We start from the raw sequence: 25578 nt of genomic DNA on the forward strand, positions 1-25578 counted from the left end.
GCCCTCTTCTCACCTCTGCAGGCACCAGGCACACACATGGTTCATAGAACAGACGTAGGAACAAACGCCTCAGACAGATAAAGTAAACAAATACAATTTATAAGTAATTAAAAGTTGCTGAGACTAAGTTCAAATTTTTAGTGATTGGTAAGTTTCACTAAGGAGCTTAAATGTATTTCTTTTTCTTTCTTTCTTTCTTTCTTTCTCTTTTTTATTTTATGTATAATATAAAACCAGAAGAGGGCATCAGATCTCATTACAGATGATTGTGAGCCACCATGTGGTTGCTGTAAATTGAACTCAGGACCTCTGGAAGAGCAGTCAGTGCTCTTAACCACTGAGCCATCTCTCCAGCCCTTAAATGCATTTCTAAAACGGAGACACTTGGAAGGACTTTAAGAAAAATGAACAGTTTCATGTGGATGTAGAAAGTGTACTTGGAGACTGAGACATGAATTCGTCTAGGAGAATTTGCTGGAGACTTTTTTTTTCCTTTTGAGACAGTCTCTCTATGTAGCCCTGGTTGTCCTAGCACTTACAATATAGCCCAGGCTGGTGTCAAGTTCACAAAGATCCACTTGCTTCTGCCTTCCAAAGACTGCAACACCAAGTCCAGCAGACTTTGAAAATTATTAAAAACTTCTGAGACCAGGTAGAGTGGAACACATTTGTAATCCCAGCACTTGAAATACAGAGGAAGATGAGAAGTTCAAGACCAGCCTGAGCTACAGCCCATGTCAAAAACAAAATGTAAACTTCCTGAAATAATTTAGTTGGAGATTATGAGGGTTTATCTCAGGCAGTGGCTGTAAGAAGAGGAAAGAAGCCGGGTGGTGGTGGTGCATGCCTTTAATCCCAGCATTTGGGAGGCAGAGGCAGGCGGATTTCTGAGTTGGAGGCCAGCCTGGTCTACAAAGTGAGTTCCAGGACAGCCAGGACTACACAGAGAAACTCTGTCGGGGGGGGGGGGGGGGGAACAATCAACCAAAAAAAGTTGTTATACACATAAAGCCATTCTGTCCCTGACCCTCAGGAGGTCCCCAGGCTGCATATGCCCTAGTGAGTTTCCCGCCTCCAGAAGCAAGCTGCGCACACACACACACACACACACACACACACACACACACACACACACACACACACACACACACACACACACAGCACCCACCCATCCCCAGGACCCCTAAACCACGCCCTCTCGGGAAAGTGTGGGCAGCAGTTGGGCCAGCGGCCCGCCCCGCCCGGTCTCACGCAGCCCTCGCCAGGGGGCGCAGCTCTCGCACGTCTGTCGCCTGCACACGCCCCCTGTGCCCCGGGCGCACGCGGGTCGGAGCTCCCCTGCCTGGGCTGCTCTCCCAGGGACCTGCGCGCCCGCCATGGCCCTGGACCGGTTGGGGAGGCCCTACGAGTGAGGGCAATCATGGAGGAGGAGGCGCGGCCGGCGGCGGGGGCCGGCGAAGCGGCGACCCCTGCACGCGAGACGCCTCCTGCGGCTCCCGCCCAGGCCCGCGCGGCCTCAGGTGGTGTGCCGGAGTCTGCGCCCGAGCCGAAGAGGCGGCAGCTCGGGACGCTGCTGCAGCCGACGGTCAACAAGTTTTCTCTCCGGGTCTTCGGCAGCCACAAAGCAGTGGAAATCGAGCAGGAGAGGGTGAAGTCCGCCGGGGCCTGGATCATCCACCCCTACAGCGACTTCCGGTACGGGGGGCTCAACGGGGAGAGCGAGGGACACCAGTGCTACCGGCCGGGTGGAGTCACCTCCCCCAACCCAACCTGGGAATTCCTAGGCGGGTTTCCCCGAGGTCCTCAGTGTTTTGTCAGGTTAGGGAAGCATAAGGGAGAGCGAACATCAGGTAATATCCGAGGACTTGGTGCACCCAATGCAGGAACCTCATGGACCACAGAGAGCATCGGAGTTTGGAAACCTTGCCTCTTTTCAGTACTGTTTTCTGGGGGTGTGGGAAATTATATCATGCTCCAAAGCTGGGAGACCTGAGGAAGAAGCCTAGTTCCACTCTCTACCACGCTTTAACCACACACCGAGCACTTGCCCAGTTCAGTAGAACAGATCAGGGACGCTGGGAACGCTGGAGAAGAACAGGGGTCAGTCGGGTCCACGGCTCTGTTTGCTGTCCGTGGTGCTGAAGGCGGAATGCGGCTGGGCGGGGCGGGTACTCAGAAAGATTGGGGAGGAAAGCAGGGGCTCGGCCACCGCCCAGGTGTTTCCCGGAGAAAAGGGACAGAGAACGGGATGTAGCCATTTCACAGTCCCCTTCAGGCTGTATGTCTACATCAAGGTCGCTAGGGGAGAAAATCAGCCCTGCCCTTGGGGACGGTGAAGGACAGCTTTCAGTTGAAGAAATGAGGTGTGTCTCTGGAGCTTGGTAACACAATCGGAGGCCCAGACAGTATCTTCCATTCTCAAACATTCACTCCCTGTAAATAGTCCCCTATTCTGCGTTGTTCTTTCCAGTCCTCTTTATTATTTCGCTGTCACCTGCCTATCTGCTCTTCAGCAGATCCCTCCCCTCCCCCAGTTCACCCTCAGACATATCCCCAGAAGCCATATCCCCCTCAGAGTTGTGTTGCTTCGCAATCCTCTACCACATCACCCGCTGGGCTTGTGACTGCCTGTGAGTCAGGCTGTGAAGATGCTCTGATGGCGCGGCCAACCTTTCCTCCTCTCTCCCAGTGTCTCACAGTGTAAGATTTCTCCTCTGCAGCTGTGGAAGGGGAGGAAGAAACATCAGGGGTTTGTTGCTGAGCGCAAACATTCAAGTCTGAGGGGCATTCAGGGGTGGGTCTGGACTTGGGAACTAACAAGCTTTTTTGGAGGTTGAGAGGATTGATTTTTGCAATCAGATTCAGAAGGGACTGTGTTTAGGACTTACGCAGGGATTAGCCCTGAAACCATCATGTGTGTTCCAGTGTTTTTTGTTTGTTTGTTTGTTTGTTTTCCTCTGAATGTTGTCCCCTGCTTCCCTTCTGACCTCATATCTACAGTTTCTTCTGAGGCAATGTAGCTTGCCCTTGCGCATCTCAGCACAGGCAGTCTGGAGGAGGGAAGGGGTGCATAGCTCAAGCCTCGCTGCCTTGGGATCTCCCAGGGAATCCTCTATGTGGATAGCCCATCTGTGGAGGGGGATGGGCATCCCTGAAAGGCCCAGTTTAGATGAGTACAGGGTAGCCTCTTCCCGTCCCCACCCCCACCAAGGATGGCAGTTCCTCACCTACAGAAAACCAGCATCCCTGTTGCTCTCATGTTGGAGAACAGGAATGGAGTGGGGATGATAGAGAAGGGAAGGACAGCTTAGACTAGAAATAGAGACCTGGAGACAGGAAAAGAATTTCCAGAAATCTGGAGATGAAGAGTGTATGCACCATAGCAACAGCTACAGTGTAGACAGCACTGCTGAGCCCGACAACCCAGTGAGGTCAGCGCAGGCTCCCTAGTTTTAGAAAATTACTAAACAACCTTGGTGCTAGTATATGTGTGTGTGTGTGTGTGTGTGTGTGTGTGTGTGTGTGTGTGTGTGTGCATAGGTGTGTATGTAGCTGTGTTCATGTGTACTTCTTGAAAAAATGAGATTTATTGTATGGGTTTGAATGTTTTGCCTGCATATAAATCTGTGCATTATGTGCATGCAGTGGTTGAGGAGGTCAGATCCCCCTGGCACTGGATTAATGGATGGTTGTAAGCTGGCATATGGTTGCTGGGCACTGAAACTGGGACTTCTGCAAGAGCAGCGAGTGCCTTTAACTGCTCTCCAGCCTGTGTGCATGTGGGTTTTTGCTTTTGTTTGTTTGGCTTTTGTTTTGGTATGTTTGTTGCTGTTGCTATTTGTTTTGTTTTGTTTGAGACAGTTTTGTTTTGTTTGTTTCTCTGTGTAGCCCTGGCTGTCCTGGAACTCACTCTATAGACCAGGCTGCCTTTGGACTCAGAGATCCACCTGCCTGTCTCCTAAGTGGTAGGATCAAAGGCGTGCACCACCACCATCCGGCTTAATCTCACCATCTTCTCTCAAATCCACTATTCTCACTTTTCACGGGTGGGTGAAATGTGCTAGGAACTGAAGCTAGCTCTTCAGACACGCCAGGCACACACTTTGCCATTGAACTGCACCTTTATTCCTGCATTCGATTCTGTGGTACTGAATCTGCCAACAGGCCTGCCCATGTAAGTTTAGTTCCTGGGACCCACGTGGTGGAAGGGGAGAACTGATTCCTACAAGCCATCCTCTGACCTTCATATGTGTGCTGTGGCATGCATACATGTACACGTGTGTGCACGCACACACACTAGTATATTGCTATGTATTCTACTTCCTCATTCTCAGTGGGGAAGGAAGAGGAAGAACCTCTCTGTGCTTTTTTTCTTTTTTACTGATCTTTTTTTTCTGCTCTTTCTCCTTGTTCCTTTCTCTCTTCATTTAGAGGTTTTAGTTATTCGCCCCCTTGGTCCTTTGGGCCATCGTTTTTTGTCTCTTGATTCTAACTTGTAAATAAAGAAAATAGTATTGAACAGTAAAAATAATTTTGCCATAAAGTAACAATAAAATAGAAAGGGGCTGGGGCGGTAGGATAGATAGCCTAGCAGCTAAAGGTGTTTGCTGCACAGACCCAGGAATCCGAATTCAGCCACTGGAGCAGAGAAAGGAGCGTACAGGTCACACTCTGGCTTCCATATGCATCACATATGATGGATACACAAATAATAATAATAATAAGTAAAATAGAAAGGCTTAAAAATGTTTCATCACTTTTCTGTGTCCATTTTGGAGCTTTGTGTACATGGAATCATTTGATTTGTACCATTGTGTATCTCTCTCTCTGTCTCTCTCTCTCTCTCTTAAAGAATTATTTATTTATTTTATGTAGGTGAGTACATTGTCTCTCTTCAGGCATACTGGAAGAGGGCACCATGTGGTGCTGGGAATTGAATTCAGGATCTCTGGTAGAGCACCAGTGCTCTTACCCACTGAGCCATCTCTTCAGCCCACCATTGTGTCTCTTGCTTCTTTTGCTAAATGCTAAAATGTGAGACTCAGGAACTGGAGAGAGAGCTCAGTGGTTAACAGCACTCTCTGCTCACTCCTGCTGCCTAGTGTTCATGGTACTGAAAGGTACCCTTCATGCTACCAGAAGAGAAAGGTAACTGCCAGCCCAGCTACAAACCCTGTGCTCTACAGTGATGGCTGCCTGCCTGCACGATACATTGGTGCAATAGCAGCACGAAGGTTGTGGATCTAACTAACAGCTAGGTGATAGCTTTAAGGCTTGCTCCATGAGATGCAGCCCATGCCTGACACTGCTTAGAAGCCAAGAACCTGAGACTGGATAGGCCATGGAACTTTGAGAAAACCAAATACTGTTGCTCTGCTAAAGATGTGCAGGAATAAAATAGCCCTATGCACATCCAGCCATACTCATTGTCTTAGTCACTGCTCTATCGCTGTGAAGAGACATCATGGCCAAGGTGGCTTATAAAAGAGAGCAGTTAATTGGGGGCTGGCTTACAGTTTCAGAGACTTAGTCCATTATCGCAGCAGGGAGCATGGCACTGAAGCAGTAGCTGAGAGCTGCATCCTGTTTCATTGGTGGAAAGACAGAAAGAGAAGCTGGGCCTGGTGTGGGCTTTTGAAACTTTAAAGCCCACATTACTGACCTACTTCTTTCAACAACCACACACCTACTCACCCACCTACTGGACAAGATCATACCTCCTTTTTTTTTTTTTGGAGACAGGGTTTCTCTGCCCTGGCTGTCCTGGCACTCACTCTGTAGACCAGGCTGGTCTCGAACTCAGAAATTAGCCTGCCTCTGCCTCCCAAGTGCTGGGAAAGTGAGAGACCTTGGAACTCTCAGTCCTAAATGGCAGGTCTCAATCAAAAGCCTCTCCTGCAGGACTCAGGGAACTATGCAAAAGAGGAAGCAGAAAGGTCATAAAGAGCCGGAGGAGATGGAAGACACTAAGGAACAAGGCCTTCTAGATGCAAGAGGGCTGACACATATATGAACCCACAGAGATTTGGCAGCATCTATGGATATACACAGGCTCAAACCAGATGGGGTGCCAGCATCGATAGGGAAAGCGGGCACAAGTCTCCATCCCTAAGCCAGAAGCTATCTCCACTTGACAACCTCTCAAGGGGAAGGGAGAGGGGAACTCTCCAATGGTGTCTCCCGGGGTATACAAACCGTAAAGGCAGGCCACAGGTCAGCAGTAGATACCTAACACAAAATGAATTCAGTGACACTTTTGGAAGATGTTATCTTATAGTGTTTAGTCTGGGCATTTTCTTAACTTTATATGTTTTTTTTAAAATATAATACCAGATTTTGTATTTTTGTGGGATTTTATGTGTGTGAATGTGTACGTGTCTGCATCTGCCTGTGTGTGTGTGAATGTGTATATGTCTGTATGTCTGTGTGTGTGTGATTGTATCTGTGTCTGCATCTGTCTGTGTGTAATGTGAATGAGTGTGTGTCTGCATCTGTCTGTGTGTGTGAATGTGTATGTGTCTGCATCTATGTGTGTGTGAATGTGTGCATGTCTGCATCTGTGTGTGTGTGTCTGTATCTGTGTGTGTGTGAATGTGTGTGTGTCTGCATCTGTGTGTGTGAATGTGTGTGTCTGCATCTGTGTGTGTGTGAATGTGTGTGTTTCTGCATCTGTGTGTGTGTGAATGTGTGTGTTTCTGCATCTGTCTCTGTGTGTGTGAATGTGTGTGTCTGCATCTGTCTCTGTGTGTGTGAATGTGTGTGTTTCTGCATCTGTGTGTGTGTGTGTCTGCATCTGCTTGTATTTCTTGTGCTTTTTCTTTGGCACTTTTTTCCTGCTTGCTTGTTTTGTCCTATTATTTGTTTGTATGTTTGTTTAGTTGCCTGTTTGTTTTCTTCTTCTTCTTTTTTAATGACTTATTTATTTTACGTATATGTATACTGTAGCCATCTTCAGACACACCAGAAGAGGGCATCAGATCTCACTATAGATGGTTGTGAGCCACCATGTGGTTTGTGGGAATTGAACTCATGACCTCTGGAAGAGTAGTCAGTGCTCTTAACCACTGAGCCATCTCTCCAGCCCCACCTGTTTGTTTTTGAATGAAAGAGAGAAAGAGAGGGTGGGTCTTGGTAGGTAGGGAAGAGGGGAGGGTCTAGAAGGAGTTGAGGAAGGGAAACCCATGATCAGACCATGTTGTATGAAAAAATATCTATTTTCAATAGAAATTAAAATTATTTTTTAAAAAAGAAGTACTGACCGCCCTTGTAGAGGATTTGTGTTTGGTTCCCAGCTCCACGTGGGGGCTCACAACCTTCTGCAACTCCAGTTCTAGGGATCTGATACTGTCTTCGGGTCTGTGTGAGCACATGTGTACTTACATATGTTAGGGAAAAATAGCTCTAGATTTGCCCGATCTAGGCATTTGCCTTATAAATATAATATCTGGATCATGTGTCTTTTATAGGGGCTTATTAAACCATTAATTCCAACAACACCATTGCTTGTTTATACACAAGGGTACAGAGTTGCACAGAGTGTAAATACCTACCTGTACCAAATAATGCTCTTTTCACAAATGGTGGTTCCGTCTTTGCTCTCAGTGGATTTAAATGAAGGTTTTGTGTTGTTTTGTTTTGGTTTGGTTTTGGTTGTTTGCTTTTTTTTTTTTTTTTTTTTTTTTTGGTTTTTCGAGACAGGGTTTCTCTGTGTAGCCCTGGCTGTCCTGGAACTCACTCTGAAGACCAGTCTGGCCTTGAACTCAGAAATCCATCTGCCTCTGCCTCCTGAGTGCTGGGATTAAAGGCGTGGGCCACCACTGCCCGGCTGTTTTTGTGGTTTTGTGATCTTGGCCCCTCTTGGCTGTCTCAAACTACCGTCTGCCAATCGAGTTTCAGGAGTGTGACAGAACCTTGCTCTCTATCCCATGCCCACTTTAGGTTTTACTGGGATCTGATCATGCTGCTGCTGATGGTGGGGAACCTCATAGTTCTGCCTGTGGGTATCACTTTCTTCAAGGAGGAGAACTCTCCACCCTGGATTGTCTTCAATGTCCTCTCTGACACTTTCTTCCTGCTGGATCTGGTGCTCAACTTCCGAACTGGCATCGTGGTGGAGGAAGGTGCCGAGATCCTGCTGGCGCCAAGGGCCATCCGAACGCGTTACCTGCGCACCTGGTTCCTGGTTGATCTGATCTCCTCCATCCCTGTGGATTATATCTTCCTAGTGGTGGAGCTGGAGCCACGACTAGATGCTGAGGTCTACAAAACGGCGCGGGCCCTGCGCATCGTTAGATTCACCAAGATCCTTAGCCTGCTGCGGCTGCTCCGCCTCTCCCGCCTCATCCGCTACATACACCAGTGGGAGGAGGTGGGGTGGGGAGGTGGGCAGGGGGCGTATCATACTCCTCAGAAAGGTGCTATGGGTGGAAGTCCTGGTGATTCCATGGGGTGGGGAAGATGCCTGAGGCTTCCAAGTGTGAATTCTTTGCAAAGTTGGTGGGAGAGAAGCAGGCATAGAAGGAAGGTTCAGGGAATGAGGCCAGGGTGAGGGTGGGGTACAGAGCCGTGGCAAACACTTGAGGGTTAGTTGATTCTTGACTGGAGGATTGGGTGTGAATAGGCGGTGCCTCTTCCAGCAGCAGGGTTTAGTGGCTCAGAGCATACTCTGCCATCTTATCAGTTCTGACGGTGTTACCCAGCTCTTTTTATTTTAAGATAGGACCTTACTAAATCGCTAGAGAGGGCCTAGAGAGATGGCTCAGCAGTTAGGAGCACTGGCTGCTCTTCCAGAGGACCCAAGTTCAATTTCCAGTACTTACGTGCTGGCTCACAACTGTCTGTAACTCCAGTTCAAAGGGATCAGACACCCTGTAGCCTCCAAGAGCACCTGGCATGCATATGATACACAGATATATATGTAGGCAAAATACCCATATTCATAAACTGTGTTTTGTTTTATTTTTTGAGACAGGGTAACTCTAGGTAATCCTGTTCTGGATCTCGCTATGTAGATCAGGTTGGCCTTGAACAGAGATTCACCTGCCTCTATCTCCTAAGTGCTGAGATTAAATGTGTGCGCCACTATACCTGGCTCTTTTTTTTTTTTTTTTTTTTAATTGAAAGTGAAAAAGAAAAAGTTGCCTAGACTGGCCTTAAAATTCTGATCCTCCTGCCTCAGCTTCCCTGGTAACTAGGATTATAGACACTTGACACCAGGCCAGGTTAATGGCTATTTTTTTTTTTAAAATTCAGAGATACTGGGAAGGGGGGAGGGAGGGTCAAGAGGAATTTGCAAGGCTGGGACTGGAGGGGACCAGCAGAGAGGGGTTCCTGTCCACAGCAGTGCCTCCTCGGACTCCTCAGATCTTTCACATGACCTACGACCTGGCCAGTGCAGTGGTTCGCATCTTCAACCTCATTGGAATGATGTTGCTGCTGTGTCACTGGGACGGCTGTCTGCAGTTTCTGGTCCCTATGCTGCAGGACTTCCCGTCTGACTGCTGGGTCTCCATGAACCGCATGGTGGTGAGAAGCCCCCCCCCTCCCCCCAGCTCTGGTACTCCTGGGCCACAGGGAGCAGAAGGCAGGAGATGATCCAGAAGGGAAGCAGCAGACAGCAGATGGGATTGCAGGGAGGAGAAGGGTAAGGAACGTAGATAGATGGAGGAAGAGCTTGCTTGTCAGAGGGATCAGACAAAGAAGGGAACCTAGGCAAAAGCAAGGGTCCCCACCAACGGAAGAAACCCAACAAATGCCTGCCGAGAGGAGGGTCTGAGGTAGAAGGGGTACGCACAGAACTTAAAGGGAGAAAGGGGGGCAGGTCGATAATGAGACTCGGAGGGGCCCAAGCCCTGTTCTGCAACATCCTCTGCCCCCCAGAACCACTCGTGGGGCCGCCAGTATTCCCACGCCCTGTTCAAGGCCATGAGTCACATGCTATGCATTGGCTATGGGCAGCAGGCACCGGTAGGCATGCCTGACGTCTGGCTCACCATGCTCAGCATGATTGTGGGCGCCACGTGCTATGCCATGTTCATCGGTCACGCCACCGCCCTCATCCAGTCCCTGGACTCTTCCCGGCGACAGTACCAGGAGAAGGTCAGCAGGGACAAGGGAGGGGAGGGGTGGGCTTGGAGAAGGGCTGGAGATTTGTTCTGATGGGCCCCTATGTCCTTTCCTGCCTCATATCCATTTGTCCCATCTACCTGTGTGAAACACATCTGTGACTGTCCCTATGCCTCTGTCTTTGGACCCTCCCTCTCCTCTGTCCACATTTGGGTTTTTCTGTAACTGCGCAGTCTGCGCAGTCTTACTTGTATCCACCATTTTCCGTATATCCCTTGCGGTTCTGGGTGTACCACGTTTATCGCCTCTGAGTCCAACTTGTTCTGCACACCCTGAGCCCCACTGTTTTGGCCCCACATCTCCACATTCTTTTCCCACTGGCAACTGGTGTTACCTCTCCAGTACAAGCAGGTGGAGCAGTACATGTCCTTCCACAAGCTGCCCGCTGACACCCGGCAGCGCATCCACGAGTACTACGAGCATCGCTACCAGGGCAAGATGTTTGATGAAGAGAGCATCCTGGGGGAGCTGAGCGAGCCACTTCGGGAGGTGGGGCCGGGCTGGACCTTGTGGGAAGGGCTCTTCTAGGATCTGGGCTTCTGGATGTGCCGCCTGGGTTACAAGGGAGTGAGTGCTTGGGAGGGGAGACAAGCACTTGAGGGGAGGTGGCTTTTTGTGCAAGGTCTTATGGAACTGTCTCAGGGAGGTCCCCACACGGGTTGTAGCATCCCCATCCAGTAACCGATCTTGACAGGTGGACGGGTTTTCTGGAGACAGAGGAGCTTGGGGGCGGGGCATCTTCCGGCAGGGGGCAGAGCCTGTCTGATAGGCCCCGCCCATGTCCAGGAGATTATTAACTTCACCTGCCGGGGCCTGGTGGCCCACATGCCGCTGTTTGCTCATGCTGACCCCAGCTTCGTCACCGCAGTGCTCACCAAGCTCCGTTTTGAGGTCTTCCAACCAGGGGACCTGGTGGTGCGTGAGGGCTCCGTGGGCAGGAAGATGTACTTCATCCAGCACGGGCTGCTGAGTGTGCTGGCACGGGGCGCCCGCGACACCCGCCTCACTGATGGATCCTACTTTGGGGGTCAGCAGGCCTCGGGGAAGGTGGGGGGTCATGGACATTGTACAGACGGCAGTTGTTTTCTAGGACCAGGGCCTCTCCCGTTGGTGTTACACAAATCACAGAACAACCCTTACCCAAACCTCATTGAGTCCGATCCAGGCCTGAAGCTCTGTATTTTATTTTATCTTATCTTATTGTTTGAGACCAGGTCTATTATATAGCTCTGGCTGTCCTGGAACTCACTATGTAGACCAGGCAGACATCCACCTGCCTCGGCTTCCCAAGTGCTGGGATTAAAGGCATGCACCACCATACCAGGTGGCTGGGCTTTTAAATTTATTTTATTTTTAAAAGCGGAGAGTCTAGTGCATGGCCAGGCTACAAGCTACTGGGCCAGCAACTCTGTAGGATTATTAATGACAAAAATGCAAGGACCCCATTGTTGATGGAAACCCAGGGATGAAGCAGGGCTGTCCCACAGACTTAGGCTTTGTGGAGCTGTCTGAAAACCCAGGCTGTGGCTTTGGAAGAAGTGCAGACAACCACTGCCCAGAGTGACTTAAGGCTCATACAACCATCCAGCCGCCTAAGCAACCCCTACCTTCAAGCATCTTGTCAGTCCCACTTTGTGTCTGTTTAGCCTGCTTTTCTCCTCCCAAGTTAGGAGTCGGGTACACCCTGGGACAGAGCGATAGGACTGGGGTTGGAGTTAATGTGTAGAGTAACTGAGAAGAACATCTGGGGCTGGCAAACCTGTTTGTCTGGAGAGCAGCCTTCCAGATGTGCAGGTATGGAGACAGACAGTGCTTAGAGCAGTAAGGGACCTTACGCCAGGTAATCGTTCATTCTCCCAAGTATAAGGAGGAATCTGAGGGTGCTGGGTTAGCTGCTGCAGGCCTAATTGGGGGGTGGAATGGGAGCTCTGAGCCACTTCCCCACTTTTGCAGAAATCTGCCTGCTGACTCGAGGTCGGAGAACAGCCAGTGTAAGAGCTGACACCTATTGTCGCCTCTACTCGCTCAGCGTGGACCACTTCAATGCGGTGCTTGAGGAGTTCCCAATGATGCGCAGGGCTTTTGAGACGGTGGCCATGGACCGGCTTCGGCGCATCGGTGAGGCCTGTCTACTCTGTCTGCTCTGGGTCCTGGCTGGGCCTCATCTCATGAGCCTAGCCCCGGTGCTTTGACAGCACATCCCAGCCCACCCAGTTCCAGTCCATGCCTCCAGCAGGCTGTTAGCACTGTTGCTCACTAGACTTAGCCCTAGCGAGAAATAGCCGTGGAGTGTCTCCCCAAACCCTCATTCCTCGTGTCCTTCTGGGCACTAGTTCTTAACCTCGCAATTTTTTATTGCTACCACCTTCCTGCTTCTCTTGCAAAGCACTCTTTCCATATACCTGACTTCCCATCCCTACCCCTCAACCCCCCGGCCCCCCCCCCCCCCACACACACACCGTGGTTATCCGGCCTCCATCTTAGATGCCTTCCCTTTCCTAACTTCTTGGTCCTGGGACAACTTGTAGGCAAAAAGAATTCGATACTGCAGCGGAAACGCTCTGAGCCGAGTCCAGGCAGCAGCGGTGGCGTCATGGAGCAGCATTTGGTACAACACGACAGAGACATGGCTCGTGGTGTTCGGGGCCTGGCTCCTGGCACAGGAGCTCGACTCAGTGGGAAGCCAGTGCTGTGGGAACCACTGGTGCACGCCCCTCTGCAGGCAGCTGCTGTGACCTCCAACGTGGCCATAGCCTTGACTCACCAGCGAGGCCCTCTGCCCCTCTCCCCTGATTCTCCAGCCACCCTCCTGGCTCGATCTGCTAGACGCTCAGCAGGCTCCCCAGCCTCCCCACTGGTGCCTGTCCGAGCAGGTCCTCTGCTGGCCCGGGGACCCTGGGCGTCCACTTCTCGTCTGCCTGCTCCACCTGCCCGAACCCTCCATGCCAGCCTATCCCGGACAGGGCGTTCCCAGGTATCTCTGTTGGGCCCTCCCCCAGGAGGAGGTGCTCGGAGGCTAGGACCTCGGGGCCGCCCACTCTCTGCCTCTCAACCCTCTCTGCCTCAGCGAGCAACAGGGGATGGCTCTCCTAGGCGTAAAGGCTCTGGAAGTGAGCGCCTGCCCCCCTCGGGGCTCTTGGCCAAACCTCCAGGGACAGTCCAGCCACCCAGGTCATCAGTGCCTGAGCCAGTAACCCCCAGAGGTCCCCAAATTTCTGCCAACATGTGAAATCCTAGGTTACACTGGCCTTAGCTATTGGCACGCAATAACGTGTGCCCGAGGGTAGACGCCCCTTGGGGGAAGGCTGTGGGGGTCCTAACATACTGCCCTTTATCACCACAAAGCTGTTCTCTGTGTCCTCAGCTCAAAGCAGCTGCAGCCTGCTAATCCTAATCACATACCCATTTATCATAGGAACCCCGTGCCTACCATGTTCAAGGCACTGTGCTAGGCACTGTGTATCCACTGCCAAGTAGAAATGACTCGAAGCCCTTTAACAAGGGTGTCCCCAGGCCACGGTCCTGCCAGGCGCAGGCCTGGGCCCACAGCCCTGCCTTTCTTTATTAAGCACAAGTACTTGCTGCCTCCATCACTGCCGAGTAACTAGACGGCTGTCTCCCTGTCAGTGACCCTGCAGGTGGTGCCAGCGCGTCCTCTCTGGCCATCTCCTTTGTCATAGCTGGGTACCGTCAATTATCTAGTACAGCCAACAGATGTCTAGAGCCCTGAGTGTGAACATCGACGCTCTGACTGCCACCTGTGGGCCCTCCTTGTCCTCACCAAGTGAGAACCCAAGTCTGCTCACTGTAGTCTGCCCTCCGCAGCTCCTGTGTGGACGCACTACCTTTATGAGCTAGAAGCTGCTCTTCACTGTGCCCCCTGCCTCAGTGGTGTTGCCCCTAAAGCTAAGGGGCACGCGGCACCTCCTTACTTACTGTGCCAGCCTAGTTCCCCCCAGGTAGGGGGCCAGGGGCTGAATCCTCATGTGACCTTTTATCTTTCCCTCTTTGTCTTATTTATTCATTTATTAATTTTATTTATTCATTTGCTAATTTGACTTGTTCACTTATTCACTCATTCCTTTGTCTGTCCTCCCCACCTTCTGGTAGGGGCCTAGGGGATATCTTTGTGGTCCTTGCACAATGCCATCTGCAGCAATACTCAAATTCTGTGATGAGGTAGTGGGGGGGGGGCAGCAGGAGGCCTGAGCTTAGTTTTTTCATCCTCATCTGGGTTTGCTGTTGTGAAGAAGAGGGGGGTCTGGAGTATCCAATCCTAGGAAGGGTGGGCCAGTAGCCCCTCCACCTTCTCAGGGACAAGAATAATCCCCTGGCCACCCGCTCTGTCCCCTTTCAGAAGCACCCTGTAGCATGGACAGGTGGGGCCAGGATCACACATCTCTTTGGGTGGGAGATTCTAGGATTCTTTGCCTGTGGGAGTTTTTTTTTTTATAATTGCACCTAAACAGTTGGGTTTAAAAGAAAAGATTCATTTTTGCTTCTGATCTGATTGTGGGGACAAAGTGGTTGTGGAAGAATTTCATCTGACCCAGCAGATCAGTGGGCAGGAGAACAGCCAGATTAGTGGCTCGTAAGCTCGGCTCCATGGTTTGTGGCGTCAGTAAGAAAATAAGACTACTTAAAGTCCAGCTGGTCACTCATGCCTGCAGTCCTTACCCTCAGGAGGGTCAGGCAGGAGGATTTCTAGGAGTCTGGGGCCAGTCAGAGCTATACAATGAGACCTTGTATCAGGAAAAAAAAAAAAAAAAAAAAGCCAGTTTGGCTTAGTTCTCTCCAGTACCCATCTACCCCAATCTTCCCTAAAGTGTGGAGCTGTGCTCCTTGAAGGAGTATTCTACCCTGACTTGAGGCCATCAGGAGGTGACACTTTGCTAGAGAACTAGAGGTCATGAGGGCTATATCCGAGGACAGAGTGTTTTAAAATAATGGTTCTATGGAATTTGGATAAGTTTACCCAGTTTCTACTCCCCCATTCTAATTATCAGGACCCAGGAGGAATCGAATTAACCAGCTGGGCTGGGATTAAAGGCTCAGGGCATCTTAGAGTCCAGCTGAGCGGATTGAGACAGGGATATACAACTGATGCTGCTGGGTGGCCTGTGCGTAATTGGACGCAGACATTCAGGGCCTGTGTGAAGCACCAGAATGGGGCTAGATGGCAGATGTGGGACTATGGGAGGGGTGTGGGTTGAAAGAAATGGGGTGCAACTAGGTCAGAAAGGGGAGAGGCGTTTCAGGATATGGTCAGCACCCGCATAATGTTGGTATAGCCAGAGCCAGGTCGCCAGCCTGTCACCACAATCACCAGATCACCAACTCGGAGGAAGCCACGAAGCTTTCCTGGTGGAGGAAAAGGTGACAGTCATTGAAGAACCTAGGTTCAGCCATTACCCTCCACCACCTCAAGGCCACCTACCCAATAGGTGAGAAGGAAACTGAGGCAGTGGTTTGAGAGGATGTGTGTGGAGGGAATGTGCTATACTGTTTTTAAGCATTAAGCCTCTGCACCTATGCGGGACAAGGACAGATGTGGCCATGACAACTATAAATTTAGTTCCAGCTCTCCTGGCTTTGTCCTCCCACCTCTTCTTGCTCCTTGTCCTACTAGGTTGTGGTGGACACAGCAGCGATTTCTCAGGGGTCCTGTTTTCATTCCTTTCCTCTCAGCTTACCCCCCTGCTTAGAGTCCAAGACACGCCCATCTTAGTGACTCCTAGAAAACTCTTGGACCAGTGAGGACAGGCAGAACTTTTGAGTCAGGGCAGGAAGACAGGCTGGGGAGGAGAGGGCAAGGCTCACCACTTTCAATGCCAAATTGGACCCTTCGGTCCACATCATCTGCCCAGACAGCCTCTGGAGGCTCACGGTAGAGCAAGGGGAAGACTCCTCGGGACAGGTGGACCTGTCTGGCGGCCTGGGCAGAACGAGTCACAGCAATGACAGCAGCCCGAGGTCGGTAGCGAGACAGAAGCTGAGCTGAGCTGTATGAGGGAGAGAGGGTTAGCTCAAGAGTGTTGACCCAAGAAACAAGAGTTTGAATTATGGTTCCAGGTGTCACTGACAAACCATGTGGCCCTGGGTAAGTTATACTTCTCTGATCTCTGCCTTTTTCACTAAGTATTCAGAATAACTACCATGTTGTAGAGATGGCTCAGCCACTAAGAGCCCATGCTGGGTTAAGTTTTCAACACCAGTACAGCAGCTAACAATGGCTTTTAAGTCCAGTTTCAGGGGTCCTAACACCCTCTTCTGGTCTTCACCGGCACCGGACATGCAAATGGTGCTCAGACATACAAACAGGCAAAATGTCAATCCATATTAAAAATAATATTTAAAAGATAAGTGTAAAACCTGGGCTAGAGAGATGGCTCAGTCCTTAAGAGCTCTCTCTCTCTCTCTCTCTCTCTCTCTCTCTCTCTCTCTCTCTCTCTCTTTTGATTTTTAGAGACAGGGTTTCTTTCTCTGTATAGCCCTGGCTGTCCTGGAACTCATTTTGTAGACCAGGCTGGTCTCAAACTCAGAAATCCACCTGCCTCTGCCTCCGGAGTGCTGGGATTAAAGGCGTGGCCACCACGCCTGGCTCCTTAAGAGCTCTTAGTGCTGTTTCAGAGGACCTGAGTTGGTTCCGAGCATCCACATCAAATCGCTCACAACCAACTGCCTGTAACTCCAGCTCCAGAGGGTCCAACATCCACTTCTGACCTTAGCATCGTACACACACACATAGAAATAATAACAAACCCTCTAAAAAATTAGAAAGAAATGTAAAACCAGCTAGCCATGGTGACACATGCCCACAACCCCAGCCCTTGGGGTAGAGGCTGAAGGTTAAGTTCAAAGGCTACTTCAGCTACAAAGTAAGTTTCAGGCCAGCCAGGACTAATGCGACCCTATCAAACACATAACAAAAAAGGGTAAAACTGTCTAGAAGGTGTTATGTTTGTATCATACCCAACCTCCATATGTCACTTAACCACTTAACATCTTTTGTTAACCTGCACAACCCCATGGGGGTGGGGGTGGAGGGGTGACAGATGGAAAACTCACACAGACCCATGGAGCCAGAAGTGGCTTGTGAGGCCCCTGAGAGTTACTTAGGGTCTCACTGCTAAATTTGAGAGAAAAATCCTCAGCTCTCGGGCTTACAGGGCTCTTCAGCAACACCTCAGCCTACTGAAGACTTCTCAGTTCCAGTTCTTCAAACGCCTAAGGCAACCGTGCTTAGGTTATCACCAGCCAGGTCCCTGGAGCTCACGGGCTCTGGTTCTAGAGTACTCAAGAGCCACCTCTGCTGGCCTCTAGAGTCCATAGCTATCCCTTTTCTTGCCCTAAAGCAATACTTTTTAAAAATCACCCATGGTATCAGCCGCCCCTGCCCAAAGCCCTGTTTCCAATACGTTTCTCACCGGCCAGTCTTGGTCAGCACAATGATGGCTGCGGCACAGCACTTGAAGGAAGCCTCCACGGCTCCAATTGCAGTGACCTCGGTTGGGTCACGGCTCAGCGGCGCTGCCCGGCGTAGCTCCTCAAACAACTGGCGGTGGTACACAGCGGCCTCTGCCTCCCGGGCAATCTGCAGGCACCAGTAGGTCAGGTTGAGAAGAGTCAATGGGGTCCCAGAGGGGTCTGTGTTCCTGGCCCATCAGCTTTTCAGGACTGAGTTCCTACCGCATGTTGCATCTTTACAGCCTCCACGGGGAAACTGCCTTTGGCAGTCTCTCCAGACAGCATGATACAGTCAGCCCCATCCAACACAGCATTGGCCACATCGCTTGTCTCCGCTCGAGTTGGTCGAGCCTTAGTGATCATGCTTTCCAGCATCTGAATGACACAATGGATGGCAAAGCTGTAGAAGTCTCATTCTGATTGGGGACCCTGCCCATGCTATTTCTCTAACACCTGCACTCTTAGATTGCCAGGGTTACACTGAGACCCTGGAAGTTCATGTCATCATCATTTGTAACCAGACAACAGACAGTATCATATGGATCTAAGGTTACTCAGCACCTCTAAAGCCTAGCCCAAGGGTTCACTCCAGACCTGTGTGGCACAAACGACAGGCTTGCCAGCCAGGTTGCAGCGTCCAATCATCATCTTCTGAGCCAAGAAAACCTTCTCTGCTGGGATCTCAATGCCTAGGTCACCCCGAGCCACCATGATGCCATCGCTCACTTCTAGGATCTCATCAAACCTGGGTGGTTGGAGGAATCCAGGCTAAGGCAGAGTCAGGAGATGCCGGGGAAATAGCATGCACAAGAGGGGCAAAGGAAGGGAGAGGGCTGACGAGACCAAGGACCAAGCCTCACTTCTTCACGCCTTCATGGTTCTCGATTTTGCTGATAATTTTGATGCCCCGTCCTTCTGGCCCCAGGGCATCCCGGACTGCCACCACATCACTGGCTTTCCGTACAAAGGAGGCAAAGATGATGTCCACATTATGCTCCACCCCGAAGCGCAGATCCAAAAGATCTTGCTCAGACAGCCCAGGCAGGTCCACCTCGGCATTTGGCAAGTTCACACCCTTCCTGTTGCCCAAGAAACCACCGTGTTCCACTTCGGTCACCAGTCCCTCTGGGCCTGCAGGTATAGAAGAGCCAGTGTCTGCCAAGACTGAGCCGGGATATAGGCATGGCCGAGGGAGCTCTTAAGCTTGGATCCTCAAATGCCCAGCCCCAACCCAGGATGGCAGCAGGGTCCACTAGGCCAGGTGGGGAAGCAGACACTGCTAGGGGAAGGTGTGGGTGGTCTAGAGCAGACGGAACATAGAAACCCAAAGGAAGAGAAAGTGCCCCATTTTGGGGGCGCCTCATAAGATCAGAAAGCATTTCTGTACCAATTTTCCGCACCACTAAGGAGATGAGCCCGTCGTCAATGTAGATGCGGCCCCCCACTGCAACGACCTGGGTGATATTGTGGTAGTCCACCCACACTGTCTTTGCATCGCCCCTTGTCCGGAACTTCGGATCCACAGTCACCAGCACCTGTGAACCCTTCACAATTTCCACCTCCGACTCTGGACCCTGGAGGGGGTGGGGTGGGCAGAGAGGCCTGAGTTTCACAGCTGGGCCCTGAGCAGTGCTGACCCTCTCTCCCTCTCCAGGGCTCTCACACTCCTCCAGGCCCCAGACAGAGGCTTGCTTCTCACCCCCTGCAGGACTCCAGTGCGTATCTCGGGACCCTTGGTGTCCAGGGCGATGGCCACGGGTCTGTAGCTGAGTGGGGAGGTTGCAAAGCTCTCAGCCGCCTCCCGGATGTTGGCGATGGACTCTGCATGGTACTAGCAGTGAGAGAGAGAGAGCGAGAACACAAAACCAGGATTATAAGGCAAAGCGGACAGGACCTGGGGCATTCTCCAGCTCCGCCCTCCACGACTTCCCCACACCTCATGGGAGCCATGGGAGAAGTTGAGTCTTGCAATGTTCATCCCTGCCTTGATCATCTCCTTGAGGCGGTCCACAGAGCGTGACGCCGGCCCTGGAACCAGAGAGCCCACTAAGAAAGTCCTCCCAAACCTGACAGCCAAACCCATCTACAACATCGGAGAGACTCCCCCCACCCAGGAGTCCTTCGAAGTTCCTCTACTTCACAAATGCGTTTTGCCCACTCCGACCAGTATACACACCCTTGAGGAGGCAGTTTGTGGGGTGTCTAATCTCAGCCAGGCCTTAGGCACCTTTGTTAGCAAGTGACCTGATATTAAGTGCCACACTGTGGAGGTTACTGTAGGCTGTGAAGGGTCAGAGCGTGAGGCACTTTGACAGCTGAGGGGTCTCCCTGACAGAGCTGAGATCTGTCTCAGTCCCCAGCCTCATGGATCTTCAGCAGCGGCAATGGCAGCAGCAGAGCTTGATGGCACTCCTCTCCCTCTTCATTCCCAGCTTCCTTTTCTGCTGCTCGGGAAATGGAGGCCAGGGCCACTGGAGACAGTCAGTGTCCAGCGCTGAGCTACACCATCCTTTACTTATTCTCCACCCTTCTTCCCATCTATTCTTCCTTCTGAGACAGGGTCTCCTGTAACCCAGGCTAGCCTTGGATTTGCTCTGCTTCTGAGGATAACCTTGGGCTTGGTTCTCCTGTCCTCACCTTCCCTGCGCTGGGGTTAAGGGTGTGCTCTACTATGCTAAATTTATGTAGCGCTAGGGCCTGAGCACAGGGCTTCATGCACACTAGGCAAGTATTCTATCAACTGAGCTACATAGCCGCCCTCTTTCTCCTTGGGGTGTGTGTGTGTGAGTGGTGTGTGTGTGTATAGTATATGTGTGTGTGTGATATGTGAGTGGTGTGTGTGTATGGTGTATGTGTGATATATGTGTGTGTGTGAGTGGTGTGTGTGTATGGTGTATGTGTGATATATGTGTGTGATATGTGAGTGGTGTGTGTGTATGGTATATGTGTGTGTGTGATATGTGAGTGGTGTGTGTATGGTGTATGTGTGTGTGTGGTGTGTGTGTATAGTATATGTGTGTGTGATATGTGAGTGGTGTGTGTGTATGGTATATGTGTGTGTGTGGTGTGTGTGTATGGTATATGTGTGTGTGTGGTGTGTGTGTATAGTATATGTGTGTGTGTGATATGTGTGTGGTGTGTGTGTATGGTGTATGTGTGATATATGTGTGTGTGTGAGTGGTGTGTGTGTATGGTGTATGTGTGATATATGTGTGTGATATGTGAGTGGTGTGTGTGTATGGTATATGTGTGTGTGGTGTGTGTGTATGGTGTATGTGTGATATATGTATGTGATGTGTGAGTGGTATGTGTGCTGTATATGTGTGGTATATATGTGTATAGTGTGTGTGCAGGATATGTGTATGTGTGGCACATGTTTGTAATCTGTGAGTGATATGTGTGGTGTATGTATATGGTGTATGTGTGTGCATGTGTGGTATATGTGTGTATGTGTGTATTTGGTGTGTTGTGGTGTGTGTCTGTTTGGTCCTCAGCTCTCATTATTTCTACCTTTACTCCTCCATGATCCCGACTGTCCTTATACTTGCAAGGCCATCTGTGTGCAGATGACACCTTTCCTTCTTCTTATTTATTTTTGAGACAGGGTCTCTGTTTAGCCCATGTTGACCTCAAATTTACAACAATCTTCAGATCTCAGATGACAGTGGCTGGGGTGGAAAGAAGTGGATCATTCTAAATGCTTTGTTTGAAGGTGGAGCCATGGGAATTTCCTGATGCGTTGATAGACTGCATGTGAGTCACACGTTCAACATCCAAGGAGAACAAAGGTCAGGAGAGTGGTGGAGGTATAAAATAGGAATCAATAGCTGGGCGGTGGTGTCACACACCTTTAATCCCAGTACTCGGGAGACTGAGGCATGCAAATCTCTGAGTGCAAGGCCAGCCTAGTCTACAGAGTGAGTTCCGGGACAGCCAAGGCTACATGGAGAAATCCTGTCTTAAATAAGTGAATGAATGAGTGAATGAATGAATAGGAATCAGGCTCGTGCCTGTAATTTCCACACTAGAGAAACTGAGCCCTGCCCTCGCCCTCATTCAGCCCCTCACGCTCATCTGCCACCTCAGCAATGGGGAACTGAGGCAGAAGAGTCTAACCTGGGATACAGGACAAGAGACCCTCCATCAACAAGCTGAAAAGCCAAAAAGAAAAGAAAAGCCAGAGCAAGCAGGTATAGTGGGACAAGGCTGTAACCTCGTCAGGGAGGCTGAGGCAGGTTGACTGTAAGGTCACAGGTAGAGAGGGAGTCAAGGCCAGCCAGGGCGATCCAGTGAGATTGTATCAAAATAAGTAATACAAAGAAAGGGGCAGGTGAGATGGCTCAGTGGGTAAGAGCACCCGACTGCTCTTCCGGAGGTCCGAGTTCAAATCCCAGCAACCACATGGTGGCTCACAACCACCCGTAATGAGATCTGATGCCCTCTTCTGGTGCCTGAAGACAGCTAAGTGTACTTATTTATAATAAATAAATAAATAAATAAATAAATAAATAAATAAATAAATAAGTAAATAAATAAATATCTTAGGAAAGAAAGGAAGAAAGAAGGAAATACAAAGAAAGCTACAGATGTGGACCTCTCAGGACCTTGAATCCAACCTCAGCCCCACCCCTCCTAGTCTTCTCCGCCCCCAGTCTCTTCAGCTCCTCCAGGCTTCCTTTGGATCTGGGCGTTGTCTTCCCTTTGCCTGGACTTCTCTTCCTCCAGGTATCCACAGAGCCCTTCTTGCTCCCCCTTTCTTGCTGTCTTTTTTGTTTTCTCCTCTTCCTCCTTCTCTTCCACCTCCATTTATTTGTTTGTTTGTTTATTTTATTTAATTTTATTTTCAGAGTGTCATGTAGCCTAGACTGACCTCAGACTTGATAATAGCTGAAGATGACCCTGAACCTCTGGCTCTCCTGCCTGCACTGCCCAATGCTGGGACTACAGGCGTGTTCCAGACCAGACCAGCTTTTTATGATGGCTGAAGCTTCATTCGGGGAAGGGAAACCCTCTACCAACTGGCTAGTTCCCCAGTTGCATTTTTGTGATTTGGTTGTCATTGTTTTTGAGACAGGATTTTACGTTGTAACCCCAGCCGGCCTCACTTTCTTAGTGATCCTCCTTCCTAGGCATTCAGAGTGTTACAGGGGTGGGGGTGGGGGTGCAGCATCGTCATTCCCATCCTTTCCCCTAGCTGCCCTGGTCCCCGGTTAGGACCACAGTCTTCCTCTAGCTCTCATCCTTCATATTCCTGACTACCTTTTCTTTACTCATGACTTTCTAACATACTGAAGTAGCTTTTTATTTATTTATTTATTTATTTATTTATTTATTTATTTATTGGTTTTTCGAGACAGGGTTTCTCTGTATAGCCCTAGCTGTCCTGGAACTCACTTTGTAGACCAGGCTGGCCTGGAACTCAGAAATCTTCCTGCCTCTGCCTCCCAAGTGCTGGGATTAAAGGTGTTCGCCACCGCTACTTGGCTCAACAAGCATTTGTTAAACTGGGTGTGGTATCACATACTTATGATCTCATTAGGCTAATACAATATAATATGGGCTACATAATAAGCTTGAAACTATTCAAGGCTACCCGAGACCCTGTCTTAAAGACCCAGCCTCAAGTGGAGCAAGGTGGCGCATGCCTTTAACCCGACCCAGCTCTCAAGAGGCAAAGGTAGGTGGATTTCTGAGTTTGAGACCTGCCTGCCCAACAGCCAGAGCTACAACATAAAAAGACTCTGTCTCAGAAAAAAAAAAAAAAAAAAAAAGAAAAGAAGAAGAAGAAGAAACAAATACAACAACAACAACAAAAACCACCCGCAACACCACCACCACCTGCAAATCTCACAAATATTTGTTGAATGAATGACCATGGCAAAGATAGCACAGTAAGGAGACACCAGAACCATGCGGGCAGCCCGGTGTGGCGGCCCAGGGCTGGGTGGTCTTACCGATGGTGGCAATGATGCTGGTGCTCCGAGCGGCCACAGGCTCTGAGTCGATATCCAGAAGGCAGAGGTGTTCCAGGAAGGTGTCCGCCATAGCTGCGGGCAGTTGCTGCTGCTGGAAGAAGGCAGTGCCCAGCTCCTGGGTCAGCTGGGCCACACTGGCACGTCGCAGGTATCCTGCTGGCCCTGCGGTAGATGGGGACTCAGGATCCTGCACAGACAATCGCCTATCCCCCATGTGCTTCCTGCCAGTTCACCCTGTGTCTATTCAGCCCTCCGGTCTGTGTGAGGAGGCCTTCCTTCAATCTGAGTGTCACACATTACTATGTTTAGTCTCCAGGGTTCTGTGGAGCAGGCTGTTAGGCGTGCTCTATCCCAACTTTACAAGGAAGGAAAAAGACGGAGAGAGAAAATGCACTGTCTAAGAAAAGGGCATCTTCCAAGGAAGATGATTCAAATCTAGGTCTAGCTCAAAGCTGAGTCCTAACTATCCCAGCTACCAAGACCCTCCCCCACCCCGCCCCCTGCAGACCACTCAGCCTCAACACCCCCAGAAGCCTCCCTCGAGCCGGCATCTCATTCTCTAGGGAACCTCTCTGTTACTTTTCCTTGTTTACTTCCTTCCAGTTCCAGGCAACTCTCTGGCTTCCCCACTCCCCTCCCCCTCCAAGTTCCCTCCATCTATACAGTGCGGCTCCATCCCCTGTCTGCCCCCTTAGGGGGAAACCCCGTAGCTTGACCCAGCACCTTCCATACTGTTGCGTACCTGCTGTGTCTGTGGGTCTGCTTTATACTCTGCCTTTGACAGTGGGATGGGGCCTGGCACAGACGAGATCAGTCCTGGTTAAAGTATAACCAGCTAGCATCTCTCTTGCCAATGGAAGCCTTGTACACTGAGGGCCAGAGTCCAGGAACCACGGGAGTGCCCCGTGGCGTCCATGCTGCTGGATCCCCTTTGGCCTGTCTGCAGAGCCTGGATCAAAGGCTCAAATCAAATTTAACAGAGGCTGTAGTGGGCATCCTTCCCGCAAGGCCTCCACCCCCAACACTGATTCTACCCTAATTCTCCTCTCTGTTCAGTGGCTTCCCTTCCTCTTCTTACCTCCTGGAGCCCCACTTAAAGCAGACTTTGCTAAGTCTTTTTGGGACCTAAAGATCCAGGGCCAGAGCTGCTGGGGTAGCGCGTTCTCTTGGACAGACATGCTTCCAAAGTGTGGGACTGGGGCTGGCTGCAAGAACCACAGACTGGGAGGAGAGTGTACCGTAACTGCTGGTCTTATCTGCAGGAGCCAGAGAATAGAAAAGAGGCACACCCAGTCGGCAGCCCCATCCCCACACAGAGTCCCTTCTTGAGGGCTGTCGGTTGTCAGTCCCCACATCTTCCCTTCCCCTAGGTCGTCCGTTTTTCCTGATCACTTTTTAGTCCATTCATACTGTGGGCCCATCAGCTTCAATAGAGACTAGTTCATCGCCTGTGATACAATCCCTTTCTCTTTGTATTTTAGTGACAAGAATCTTAGGTATATTCTCAGAGCAAGAGCTTGAAGGTGGGGACTAGATTGTGGGAAAAAGGGAGGAACTTTTTCTTTTCTTTTCTTTTCTCTTCTCTTCTCTTCTCTTCTCTTCTCTTCTCTTCTCTTCTCTTCTCTTCTCTTCTCTTCTTTTCTAGATAGGGTTTCTCTGTGTAGCCCTGGCTGTCCTGGAACTCACTCTGTAGACCAGGCTGGCCTCTGCCTCCCAAGTGCTGGGATTAAAGGCATGCACAGGGGTACCCTTTGACAGAAGTTAGAGGGTATCTCAGTTTCTCGCATCTGTTCCTCTGTGAATCCAAAGATGAAACTATGAACAGTTCTAGGCACTAATTGATAAACTTGCTTAGATTGATGTTGACGAACCATATTAGTAAACACAGGAAGCCTGAGCACAGGGGAGTTCTTCAGCCACCGTGGGGACATCGCACCCAACTCACTCTTTACCAAGGCACCGGGGAGAGTGACCTTGCCTTGCTGACCACCATGAGCATAAGCTGCAGTCC

At 50.4% G+C, this 25578-nt stretch overlaps 2 protein-coding genes across 4 annotated transcripts; one reads left to right on the top strand and one right to left on the bottom strand.

The window, feature by feature from the left end:
* The first annotated feature begins 1310 nt into the window (after positions 1–1310).
* Positions 1311–14212, top strand: Hcn3 (hyperpolarization activated cyclic nucleotide gated potassium channel 3). Its single transcript, XM_021157382.3, has 8 exons — positions 1311–1695; positions 7939–8368; positions 9364–9525; positions 9880–10098; positions 10468–10614; positions 10912–11152; positions 12079–12243; positions 12654–14212. The coding sequence occupies exons 1-8, from the start codon at positions 1421–1423 to the stop codon at positions 13352–13354; spliced, it is 2340 nt and encodes a 779-aa protein (XP_021013041.1). The 5' UTR covers positions 1311–1420; the 3' UTR covers positions 13355–14212.
* A 382-nt stretch (positions 14213–14594) lies between these two features.
* Pklr (pyruvate kinase L/R) lies at positions 14595–24745 on the bottom strand. 3 transcript variants are annotated; one of them, XM_029475304.2, is made up of 11 exons: positions 24646–24745; positions 23547–23729; positions 19529–19620; positions 19292–19423; positions 18980–19166; positions 18453–18723; positions 18187–18337; positions 17815–17967; positions 17553–17719; positions 15946–16127; positions 14595–15486 (listed from the first exon to the last, which is right to left on the bottom strand). In XM_029475304.2, exons 1-11 carry the CDS (start codon positions 24743–24745, stop codon positions 15380–15382), a joined length of 1725 nt encoding a protein of 574 aa, XP_029331164.1. In that variant the 3' UTR covers positions 14595–15379. The 3 variants fall into 3 exon arrangements, with proteins under 3 accessions (XP_029331164.1, XP_021013043.1, XP_021013042.1); XM_021157384.3 differs by lacking the exon at positions 24646–24745 and adding an exon at positions 24310–24358; XM_021157383.3 differs by lacking the exon at positions 24646–24745 and adding an exon at positions 24291–24301.
* Positions 24746–25578: the final 833 nt, after the last annotated feature.

This window comes from Mus caroli, unplaced genomic scaffold (genome assembly GCF_978045245.1).
Source record: "Mus caroli unplaced genomic scaffold, Mus_caroli_1 scaffold_3, whole genome shotgun sequence".
Lineage (NCBI taxonomy): Eukaryota > Metazoa > Chordata > Mammalia > Rodentia > Muridae > Mus > Mus caroli.

Bases quoted from the DNA above. Each gene is read 5' to 3' on its own strand.
- Hcn3 (XM_021157382.3), top strand. From the start codon at position 1,421: ATGGAGGAGGAGGCGCGGCCGGCGGCGGGGGCCGGCGAAGCGGCGACC. The intron at 8,369-9,363 runs GTGGGGTGGGGA...CGGACTCCTCAG, and splicing joins ACATACACCAGTGGGAGGAG to ATCTTTCACATGACCTACGA. The intron at 10,099-10,467 runs GTCAGCAGGGAC...TTACCTCTCCAG, and splicing joins GGCGACAGTACCAGGAGAAG to TACAAGCAGGTGGAGCAGTA.
- Pklr (XM_029475304.2), bottom strand. From the start codon at position 24,745: ATGTCTGTCCAAGAGAACGCGCTACCCCAGCAGCTCTGGCCCTGGATC. The intron at 19,167-19,291 runs GTGAGAAGCAAG...CACCCCCTCCAG, and splicing joins GCACTGGAGTCCTGCAGGGG to GGTCCAGAGTCGGAGGTGGA. The intron at 15,487-15,945 runs GTGAGCCTTGCC...TTCCTCCACCAG, and splicing joins CCAATTTGGCATTGAAAGTG to GAAAGCTTCGTGGCTTCCTC.